Below are 13,000 nucleotides of genomic sequence, written 5' to 3'. Positions count from 1 at the left end.
AGGATTCCAAGGTTTAAGTTCAAAGTCAGCCTGATTTCAAATCAGGCTTATTATCAAGGTTTTAGGGTACTCTTCTTCAATTTTAATTGAATAGATTTTTTATTTATTTTTCGATATATATAGTGAAATGCCATCAGTCTTTCACATTATGTCATTTTTCCATTGGATTCTATGTTACTTCACTTTTGGAAAATCAAAAAGTAAATCAACATAGAATAGTAAGAATACAATTCTTTATGCGTTATGTGAAAACCTTATGGGGAGGTCACCGTACATTAAGTTATTACCTCCTAAGAAAAGAGATGTGCTGTCATTCAGACTGACACGCATGTTGCAATATTACAATTCCTAAAGGTTTCAGTGGTAGATCATTAATAAGAATTTAATTTTTTGAAGGTAATATTTCCCTTAAAAAAATCAAAAATCTTTCAACCATATTTCATTAAAAGCACAGTATATCAACCATTCACATGCTTATATTTACATTTGCTCTGCATCCTTCCATTGCAATGCATTGATAAGGCAAATGTTGTTATGAGACTATGACAATGTTTGCTATTGTAATGTTATCTATTTCATTGTTCTTAACACTTGTTTTGCTGTTCAAAAACTGTTCAAAATAACTAAATAAAGCATAACTACTCTATAAAAATGTAAATATTAATAATGAATATTTTAGCAAATATTGTTATGGTCCTATAACACACATTTCTATTGCTGTCAAACTTACACACTGGGCTTTATAAAGTTTGTCATCAATAGCAATGTGTGTTATAGGACCATAACACGTTTGCTAAAACATTAGTAAGATTACTGTACATACAATTTCAATTCATCATTGTGTCAAAACATTCAAAAGACAGCACTGACCTCGGCAAGTCGTTCCTACTTAACATTATCTATAACATATATATGATAAGATTTCAATTTTAATACATCATAGGGGAAAACAAATACATGTTTATAAAGCTTTGTTCTACTTCGTTTTGAGTATATAGGGAGACCTGCTTCATATGTATATATGTATATATATTAAATATATAAACAATCAGAAAAGAATTATTTAGTCATATTATCCAGTGACATCGTCATATTTGTATTGAGATTAATACTTATTACAATCACCTACTGGACAAATAAAGGGAGGCAACTTTATACAATCTGGTCATCTGCTTGATAGATAAAGGGAGACAACTGTATACAACAATCACCATCTAGGCAAAACAAGGGAGATAAATATATACAATGATCACCAACTAGGCAAAACAAGGGAGACAACTATATACAACGATCACCAACTAGGCAAAACAAGGGAGACAACTATATACAATGACCACCAACTACGCAAAACAAGGGAAACAACTATATACAATTTAAAACAAAATCAAAATACATATTTATAGGACTCATTCCGAATATATATACAATACAGTCACTTCCTGGATTGATCAAAGGAGGCAATTATTTACAATACAGTCACAACAGCTAGACAACTACAAATACATCTACTATACATATTAAGTGGGGTAACTATAACAATACAGTTAGCTAGCTACTGGAGAGATAAGAGCAACAACTACATACAATACAGTCATCTGCTAGACAATCCAAATACAATACAGTTATCAACTGGATAGATAAAGGGAGACATTTATATACAGTATAATCATCTATTACAAACCATGTGTATGAAATAGTGATCAATTAGACAACTCAAGGGAAACAACTATATACAAATCCACTAGAAAAGTCAAGAGAGAAAATTATATAACAAGTCACCTACTAAACTAAGAAAAGTAGAGAACTATGTACAAATCTACAGAAAAGATCAAGGGAGAACATTATATACAGGTCACCTACTAGAAAGATTAAGGGAAACCGTTATATAAAACTGTTGGAAAGGTCAAGGGAGATAATTATATAACAGTCACTAACTATTTAGATAAATGGGGAAAATTTGACATCAATTTACTTTGAAAGATCAAGGGTAACAACTATATACAAGGGCGCATTTGTTTATCATGATCCAAACATTGAACTGGTTTGACATGAGTTGTTCGTTTATGAAATAAGGTCAGACTAGTAATCTGATGCTGCTTAAACCGGATATGCAAAAGGGGCCCCAAGTCAATTGCTAGTCAGATCAAGAGAGACAACTACCTGGAATATATAATATGGTCACCTACTAGACAGGTAAAGGGAGACAATTGTATACAATAGTCTCTTATCAGACAGGTAAAGGGAGACAATTATATACAAATAGTCACTTACTAGACAGATAAAGGGAGACAATTGTATACAATAGTCATCAACTAGACAGGTAAAGGGAGACAATTATATACAATAGTCACCTACTAGACAGGTAAAGGGAGACAATTATATACAATAGTCACCTACTAGACAGGTAAAGACAATCGTATACAATAGTCACCTACTAGAAAGATAAAGACAAGTATATAAAATAGTCACCTACTAGACAGGTAAAGGGAGACAATTATATACTATAGTCACTTACAAGACAGGTTAAGGGAGACAATTGTATACAATAGTCACCTTCTAGACAGGTAAAGACAATCATATACAATAGTTACCTACTAGACAGGTAAAGGGAGACAATTTTATACAAATAGTCACCTACTAGACAGGTAAAGGGAGACAATTTTATACAATAGTCTCCTACTAGATAGGTAGAGACAAATATATGCAATAGTCACCTACTTGATTGGTAAAGGGAGACAATTATATACAATAGTCACCTACTAGACAGGTAAAGGGAGACAATTATATACAATAGTCACCTACTAGACAGGTAAAGTGAGACAATTACATACAATAGTCACCTACTAGACAGGTAAAGACAATTATATACAATAGTCACCTACTAGACAGCTGCCTTCAAACCTGTGTAGCTATTGTCACACCTAATATTTGTTTTCAATTGCACTTTGCTGTCTTTAATATGATGTTTATATCATGAGAGCTTGAACCTTTACCATGGTAGTATGAACTTGAATGACTAGAATATACCAAATCTAAGGTACTGTTTCAACACACTGTTTTATGGTTGCTAGACATTGCTTTTAGGTCTGGAAGGCTAATTTTGTTGATGCCATATGTAAAATATCCAACCTTTTGAATTTCCATAAGAGGATTCTGCATAACCAAAATTGAAAGTAACAATAAAACTACCCCTTGGGAAAAATTACATTTTTAAAAGACATCTTTTAAGTTGCTCTTTCATACGAAATCATCAGATCTTGGAATGAAGGAAAAAAATAGCAATTTAATTGGTTCAAAATATTAAGCATTAGAGTCCAAAATTGGGAGTCTCCTTCTTAAACAGGGAGAGCAAGCAAACATGCATATAGCATCAGTTGTACTAAAGAGTTAAATTAGAACTAGAAAACTTTATTTATAAATGCCTGACATTGATACCTAGACTTGACATTTGACCTTGACACATAATGAACCTTTGCTATTTGACCTTGACACGTTCTCTGAGATACGATTATGTTACAGGCCTGTATAATTTGTCTTGTAATGTAGTGAGGCAGTAAGATTATCGTATAATGTATCTTCCTCATAAAGGCCATGTTTCTATTTTTAATGGGGTTAAAACATTGTATGATAGTCAAAATTGCCTGTGATAAATTTCATTTCATGTTGCATTTTGATGTTACCATAAATTATTAAAATAAAGATTATGCAATTAATGAAAAAAAATATCTTATACAGTAAACAACTCATTTTACATGTACATCAAAACTGATTCCCTGTCTATTTCAATTTCCCCCCAATCTGACTCAAATTTTGAATATTTTGTCAACCTGATAATTTGTCATACTGTAAATGTGCGCATCAAAGTGCACTCAAAAAAATGTGTTTAGTGCAAAAACACAATCATAATTAAAGCTGTTATAGCTAAAAGAGCTCAGACTATCATTACAACATGTGTTTTTTAAAATGTTCAAAACATTCTGTAAAGCAAACCTCAGGTTATCAGGTCATCAAGACTTTTTTAAGATCCAAAAGCCAAAATTACAAATTTCATTAATATTTTGTTTGAAAATTGGGCCTTTTTGGTAGTCTGTTTTTGAGAGATGATCTCAATTTGTCTATGTGATTAAATGTGTTTTAAAGATGTCTTTGATAGCTGATGTCACATGATGTCTGTCTTAGACATTTGATGTTACCTGATGTCTGTCTGGGAGAGGAGATGTCACATGATGTCTGTTCAGGATAGGTGATGTCACATGATGTATGTCTGAGACAGGTCAAGTCACATGATGTCTATCTGAGACAGGTGATATCACATGATGTCTGTCTAGGATAGTTGATGATACATGTGTGTCTAAATAGGTGAAGTCACATGATGGCTGTCTCAGAAAAGTGATGTCACATGATGTCTGTCTCAGAATAGTGATGTCAACTAATGTCTAAGACAGGTCAAGTCACATGATGTCTGTCTGAGACAGGTGATGTCACATGATGTATGTCTGAGACAAGTGATGTCAAAAGATGTATGTCCGAGACAGGTCAATTCACATGATGTCTGTCTGAGACAAGTGATGTCACATGATGTCTGAGACAGGTGATGTCACACATGATGTCTGTCTGAGATAAGTGATGTCACGTTATGTCTGTTTGTGATAGGTGATGTCACATTACGTCTGTCTATGATAGGTTTGTCACATGATGTCGGTCTATCATGGGATAGGTGATGTCACATGATGTCTGTCTATGGCTGGTGATGTCACATGATGTCTGTGAAGGTTAGTTTGCCCTGATCCCACTGAAGGCTACGGAGTCGGTGAAGCGGCATTCTAAACATGGTTGAAGAATGTCCACGTTGCATAGCTGGAGGGTTCTGTACCACACATCGCCAGCTGTTGGAGTGAAAGTTGAACCCCCGGACACAGTGGTATGTTCCGCCTACATCTAGTGCCCCTATCACCAACACCTCATCTCCATCATAAACTGCTCCATAGATCTGAGATGCGTCTGACATTGTACACAAACCGACACCTCGGGTATGGGCATGAGCCCAATAGTCGTTACGTGTCGAGTAGATCTCGGTCCCGCAAAACTTTACACTGTGGCCACCATGCATGGCACTTGGACACTCAATACGTCTAAATCCACCAAACACATAGATATCATTGTCAACAGCAACTGCCCGCGCGTCACATCGCCGTTCTCTCATCGGAGACACTGAGGTCCATGTTTCTGTTCGTGTGTCATAACATTCCACTGCTTCAAAAAGTTTTCCTATTGCACCACCTGCTATCACATAAATTTTCTTTTCTACTGCTGCAAATGAAGACCAGACTCGCTTTAAGTTCATCTCAGGTATCAGACGCCATTTGTTGGTGAGAACATTGTAGACCTCACCAGAGGTTAGTGGGTCTGTCATATCATTACTGCCTCCTATCGAGTAAATATGGTCGTCAATGGCAACCAGACCGAATCCCACTCTAGCATGCTCCATGGGAGCGATTGGAAACCATTTATTCTGATAAGGATCATACTTTTCACCAGAGTTGAGGATCTGACATTTGTTATTACGTCCTCCCACTGCATACAGATAACCACCTGTAAAGAAGGCACAGTTCATGATAATTACATTGGAATCTGCATTTGAACTAGGTTTATAAACACTGAGAGAACTACAGCTGAACCTGGTATAGCACGACTCAGTAATCTACTGTAGAATCTGGTGGAACTATCTGATATGCAGCAAGCCAAGTTTACGGGGTTTCAACTCCATACCAGTGACTTGTAATCTCACAGCTTTTCATAGTGTGCCAGCTGAGGACCACATCCTTTCCTGCAAATCACATATACTCAAAACCTCTCCAAAAATAATCCTTAACCACTTAATTGTATTCAGGACAAAAAGAGTTCAGTCTCAGGAAATCACTGCAGAACCAGATTTATTAATACTACTGCCAACCCTGGTTAATGGAGATAAAGGAATCTATTGTTGGACAAGTCCATCTGGATTATGCGAACTCAGATAACTACAGATGAGCCTTGTTTATGGTTATCAAGTCTTTGAAGTGTCATAGTTTGCCTTTCACATGCATGTTTGAAATCTCTATAAAGCTAGGATCCATTGGATGTCATGATGGTGAGCTGTTCGGTGTTATGCTATGTAATAGTCATATTTTAGCCAGATCCTGTTCTGTAATGAACAGCTTTGTTCATGCTTTCTCCTGTCTTGTCAGCAACCATCATTCCGATTCCTAACAGTACTTATCAACTTTCACAATGTTGCCCACTACCTAGACAGTGGTGATTCTGACCAGATCCTTATACCAGTAAAATGTACTTACCTACTTCTACAATGCCATGTCCTATTCTGTTTGTGGTCATATTGGCAAGGTCAACCCACTGACCGTTAGTGTGGTTGTCACGCTTACTGGGAACAATACACCGTACACAGGCCTTTATCTGCAGCTCGTTACTCTTCCTATATATACAAAAATGAATAATATCAAACTTTCATCTCATTTATACACAAAATAAACTTATTTAAATATTTGGTTTATGTTTCATTAAATAGACATATACATTGTATAAACATTTATACTGATCAGGTTGTCCTTCCATTATCAACACCTACAACTCCAACACTGAACGTACAGATTAGCTTAAAGTTTTCTCTAACACTTGACAGGTGCATCCCTGTTTTTCCGATTTTTTTTTTTAGAGAAAACTATTATGCCCATGAATGAAGTATAGGGAAATTCCATCCAGGTTTTTCCCCAAAATGGTTGAAACCCCAGGCTTGCCTTTTTGAATTAAGTGGAAACTTTGAGGGTGGAATTTTCCTGTCCTACACCCCATGGCATGAAAGAGTATTTTTCTCTCATTCCAATCACTAGAATTAGCTCAGAAACCAATAAGAAATGCATTGTAGTTTTGCGTTGCAACATCAGAATGTTCCAGATATTGTGACGTCACTGTTATTCCATTATAACATCACTCTCACCCGTGTGAAACAGGGTGTAACATAGAATGAGAGAAAAATTTGTCTTTACTTGCCTAGTGAGAACATCACCATTCTGTCATCACTTCATACAGTGTAACCAGGGTAACGTCATTAATTTCGCCACATATTTCATACACTTTTGATGATTGCGCAGTGCATTGGATCACCAATACAAATTATTTTATGGTAGGAAAGTAATCAATCACTCCTTTATGATTTAGACAGAAATCTCAACCCTTTGGATAAGATTTTTGAACTTGAGCACTTGGCAAAGTCTCATGCTTAACTTCAAAAACTTAAACTCAAGATGAGATTTCTCTTCCTGCTTCACACCGGGTGCTCGATTCTATAAGTTTCTATGTACCATGTGCACACACTAACTAAAAACCAAACACAGAACTTACACATTTGGTTGTCCCTCCCCGGGCTCAGATTCTGTAACATCCCCACCTTGGCTTACACCTTGGTTGGGATAATATTACGAATCTTAGCACTCGACTGAGATGACCCGATCTCGCTCAGTTACAGGTGATAGATTTTATTAGTCTTTTGAATTACCTGCCATTAACTGACAAGCAAACAAATAATTGCCACCTTAGCCATAATGAAAGTTGTCCCTCCCTGACACACACCAAAAACATAATAGTTAGCCTCGAGCTCTAACACAGAACTTACGTATTAGGTTGTCCCTCCCCACCAGACACCAACAACACCTTGGCAAATCCGCGACATTTATGGTCTGGTTTCAGCATACGAACGTTTGCAACAATTTTCCTAAGAATATCTGGGTCATAGCCAGTGTCCATGCGAGTCAATTTCTGCAGGAACGTATCAGCCATCTGATCAGCACGTAGACAAGACAACATTAAATCCTCCAAACAGACTTTTCGAGTGGCCTCGTCAAACTTGACCCATCTAATTATACTACTAAAGACCTCCTCCTCCGACTTGATTGACAGAGTGTCATGGGACAGCACCTCCTTGAGAGAATCTGGGGACAGTCTTAGGTACTCCTCACAGTGACTGATGTCTCTGGAAACAGATAAACACATTGTGGACGAGTCATAATTCATTTTTGCATATGTAACTTATAGTAATAAGAGTTATTCAAGATTAAAGATCTTAATTGTTTAACTTGAGAAAATGTAACTTCTGATTCCAGTTGTGATGTACAAGTTTAATTATCTGCAAAATATATATAAATATGACACAGGCAAGGGAGATAAATGATAATATTGTTGATTAATATGAGAAAGCTACAGTGATATGATCAACTCCTAGGTATAAACATACCTGATATCAATACTGGTAGAAGTTTGAAAGCTAAGTTTAAGTTTCTAAATTAGACATAAACCTAGAAATAATTTCCGTATTCATGTTCAGGAACAGGTTGTTGAAAATGTAGGTAGAAAAAACACTGTACACCTACCTTACTTTATTTTTCCAAAGCCAATTTTCGAGACATACTTATTGTTTTTAGGACTTACCTAAAATGTTCATCAAGAAACATAGAAGCCTTGAGATGTATCCAGGGACAAGAAAACCTGGAGGAGAACTCCCGGATACCCAGGCAGTTCTGAGCAGTGATACACTGCTCAAGGTAGTCACAGCACAGTTCTTTTAGGTCAACCAGCAACAGAAGATCAGCAGCCTGAAGGATGTCCTGTATGTTTTCATCACTGATTTTGATTTCAGATGTGTAGATGTAATCTAGGATGGTCTCAAATGTTTCAAAACTGATCCCCAGGGATGTAATATTGACGGTTTCCTGTTTGTTCTGAGCTGTGGGATTCACAGGATCTGGCTCATAGTTGAACACTAGCCTGTAAGTGTTTGAATATAAAAAGAAAACAAAGTAATTATTTGGCTATTTAGTCTTTTTATCTCCAAATTAATACCTTCATATATGTTATAAGTACTCCATTAAAAAAAAAATAACGATGCCAGTAAAAGATGCTGTTTAGCCAAATTTGATTAAATATCAACAACTGACTTTTTTGAGATTTTCTGTTTTCCTACTACTCAACTCGCAGAGTTATTCCAAGAAAAAACCTCTACTTAAACAACTACTTGAACTACCATCAAGGCTAAACAAAATTCTAATGTTCAAGATATTGACTTTCATTGCCTTTCCAAATATATATTAATTATGAATATTTGATTAAATTTATTTGATTTTCATACAAGACAAATGTGCCTTTCACACACTAAGAATTATCAACGTTTGAAGATGACCAAATAGAATTAAGGGCTGATTAGGAGTTATTCTAAATCCAAAATAATCAATACAACCATTTCTAGTCTAAATCTTTAAAAGCACAAGAAAGGGCAAGGAAGCATATATTGTATATTTCTTTCAGTGTAATTTTATACACACGTGCCAAGCCTCGATCATAAAAATGCAATATCACCCTGAAATTTCCCACATACACTGTAGGTACATTTATATGAACAACATATCTTCTGAGGTAGCAGTGTACAGTAGCGTACGGTGGCCATGGGTGATATTTTTTAACAATGAATAACCCCTGTAATATTACTTGTATCAAAAGTTAAAAAAAAATCAGTTCTAAAATTGGCATTTACATGATGAATCGGACTATGTGGGTTTCACATTTAAAAAAAAATAAAAAATGGATTTGGCTCGAGACTACACTTTTGGCCATTTACGAATCTGTGTCTACACAACAAAAGCTAGCTTTAAATGTAGTCTATTTTTGTACTCGGCACATGTGTAAATATTGTGAAAAATTTCGTTTGACGACCTATGCTAAAACTTGAGTATCTGTGACCGAGTAGGTGATATTGAATTTAAGACAGGTTTTAAGTAAAAAATTACTAATAATGTGGGTCAAATTTTGGGTTAAAATCATGTTTTTTTTCCATTTTTTGGTGTGGTAACCATGGTTTTCACAAGTCCCAAATCTGGAGAAATAACTTTTTGAAAAAATATTTATTCTTCTAAAAAAAAATGTATTCAAAATGTATTTTATAAATATATATATATATGTAGGTGTGTTGTGCAGGATGAATCCGCTATCCATGTTTATCCGAGACATGCCCTTTATTTTTAGGGTCAAGCCATTTCTACTGTACTCTGCTACCTTTAAGTGGGCTATTTTTGGTTGAATTTAAGGCACTATTTGACTTTAAAGTTCATTACATTTCTATTTTAAGTGTATTAGTATTTTTTTTACAATGTACATACCAAATTTGAGTGAAACTGAACAATTTCTAAATTGCAACTAATCAGAATTCTCTGTGTAGTTGCTATGTCAACGAAACGTATCCAATTGAATTTGCAGTCCCCTAATTCCCCTATATACCAATTTTCATCAAAATCAAACAATATCTAAATTGCAACCAAGCAAAAGTCTTCTTGTGGTTGCTATGGTATCGAAACTTATGCGGTTTTATTCGCAATCCCGTAATACCCCTATATATACCAATTTTCATAAAAATCGAAAAATATCTAATTTTCGACCAATCAGAAGCCTCCCTGTGGTTGTTATGGCAACGAAACCTATGCGGTTGAATTTGCAGTACCTTAATATCCCTAAATACCAATTATCATTAAAATGAAAACAAGTTTGAAGAAAATCGTTAACATTTGTTGTAGTTATTGCACGGAAACGAAACCCAGCAGATAATTACGTTTTTCGTTATTCAAGGGGCCATAACTCTGCTAAATGGGGTTCGCTGAGAGTGGTCATCGAACTTGGCTGAGCTCTCAAGACATTTAACCCTATGACCAAGTTTGAAGAAAATTGGTTAACATTTGTTGTAGTTACTGCACGGAAACGAAGCGTGAGGACAGACAGACATACAGACCCAAATTAATATATCCTGTTTCGGTGAAAGCGGGGAATACAAATAATGTACATTACATGTAACAGGGTCAACACACTTCGACCAATGGGCACAGCCTCAGATAAGAAATCTACTAGGAGATTAGTCTTTATCCTTTCTTACGCTTATTTGTGAAATTAACAACAACGATTTTCCTGGCTTATTTTCAATGTCTCCTGTTGTTGGCCCCGTGGCTTCTATCAGATCATAACAAATGAGGCAGATATCTAACGTGTATCGAGTATCGTGAAAATCAAATCGATGATTATGCGTACTGGGCGATCGATAGTTTATTTTGTTATTGTTATTAACGGCCTCCAACTTTTATACTTCATATGAGGCCAAAAAAATAAAAAATGTCTGTTTAGGGTTCCCGACCCGACCCTAGCTTTTTACCCCTGACCCAAAACTTTTTGATAAAAAAAATGAAAAAATGAAAATAATGAAAGAAAAACACGCTGATTTTCGAATTTGAGAAGGTTCCTTGCCTTTCAAAATGCATGGCTTCCAGCTTCGTGTTGGCACTAACTGTCAGCATATGGAGCACAATTTGCCTCCAAATGAACCTTGTTTATGTAATTCTTTGTTTTACATACAATAGTAGGGTCATAATCACATGGTACACCAAAATATACAAAAAAAAATGACCTACCTACCCTTGTTTTTTTGCCCATGCAACCCTAAACAGACAATATTTTGTTTGGCCTGATATATACCATACATATAGTATAAACTGATGGATGAAGCCCGAGAGTACAAATTAACCCGAACATTAGAGCTCTTCAGAAGTCCTTTGGTTCTTACGGTAAGGTGCATGGAAGCGATGTGATTAGCGATCTTGTCCAAAGTTGTACACGGACGCACTCTAGTACATCCTCTTAAGTGAAAGGATGCTCCCAACCTGATTAATATTATATAAAATATCAGTAGTATTGCTACCGGAATATGAAAATGATGGTAACCTGAAGTAGTGGCTAGCTGCTGCCAGAACGTTTTTCTGTACATAGATACTACTGTCCCTTATGACAACTGTTCCGTCACAGAAAGGCTGGAGCTTTCTGTTTTCGTTCAGGGCATTCAGAATCTTTCTGGCATGCCTCTCACTGGAAAACTTTCTCTGTCGGTCGTCTTCCATGGAGGCAGCCATCTTTCTCGGCGAAACGTAAAACACGAGCCGGTAGGTATTGTTTTGGTATTTATTTTCCGGAATGGTTCATATCGCAAAAGGGGACAAATTGTGTCCTCGATAATTTTGATTGAATAAAGTAAAATATCACATTGATTATTTTAACAACGCATTTAAAACAATTATATTCATCAAATAATGCTACTTAAAGAATTTTTACATAAAAAAATGATACTTAATTGCAAGCGAAAAAAAATAATAATTAAAAATTGCAAAATATCTGTAGGGTGATCATAGGGTACCCAAAATGGAACGGTATCCAAAATGGAACACTTTTAATATGTATGACCACGGACTTAGATAATCTAAGTCCGTGGTATTCTCAATCAAAATTTAGATAGTTTTATGCATTATGAACAAATATCATCTGCCTACCTCTTAAACATTGCTCATAAACTGGATTGAAATATTTAAAAAAAAAAATGAAAAAAATCCCGGGAAACAGTACGATGCGAAAACATAGATATTTCTAAACATGGAAAACTGTATGTTCAAACGAATATTTTAGGAAATAAATCAGTAAAATCTGTCAGGAGTTGTCAAAACTTTTCTTTAAATGAAGAAAATAATTTAAATGCTATCAGTCATTTTCATAAACTGACTTATATGATGAAGTGTTCCATTTTGGATACTCGACCAGCTTAAAGACACACGCGCTGTTGATAACCAAGAAATACACAAGAAGGTAGGAAATTCACCAGATCTGAAAAAAAACAGTTGGAGTCCCAGAAATTTTGTAACTTGAATGAACTACGAATAAAGATATAGGTCGATATCTGAAATATTTTGACTTCAAAAGAATGTGATGTTGTGCGTCGGTATTGTGTAAATAACATCTGTATATAATCAGCGATTCAGCGATAAAGATGGTTAATGTGAAAAGGCAAAACCATTCTTTTAGGGTATGTTGCACTTAATTGTTTTTCTCCTTCATGACTTAACGTCCTATCCGTTACAAACAGTCTTTCGTT

General features: G+C 35.5%; 1 protein-coding gene across 1 annotated transcript; it reads right to left on the bottom strand.

Annotated features, from left to right (window-relative positions):
- Positions 1-2,758: 2,758 nt before the first annotated feature.
- LOC110466850 (gigaxonin-like) lies at positions 2,759-11,993 on the bottom strand. Its single transcript, XM_021523643.1, has 5 exons — positions 11,806-11,993; positions 8,482-8,817; positions 7,670-8,026; positions 6,336-6,472; positions 2,759-5,592 (listed from the first exon to the last, which is right to left on the bottom strand). Exons 1-5 carry the CDS (start codon positions 11,988-11,990, stop codon positions 4,754-4,756), a joined length of 1,854 nt encoding a protein of 617 aa, XP_021379318.1. The 5' UTR covers positions 11,991-11,993; the 3' UTR covers positions 2,759-4,753.
- Positions 11,994-13,000: the final 1,007 nt, after the last annotated feature.

Source organism: Mizuhopecten yessoensis, unplaced genomic scaffold (genome assembly GCF_002113885.1).
Source record: "Mizuhopecten yessoensis strain PY_sf001 unplaced genomic scaffold, ASM211388v2 scaffold11145, whole genome shotgun sequence".
NCBI lineage: Eukaryota > Metazoa > Mollusca > Bivalvia > Pectinida > Pectinidae > Mizuhopecten > Mizuhopecten yessoensis.
Note: the sequence above shows the minus strand (reverse complement) of the source record. Positions and strands in the feature narration are given on the sequence as shown.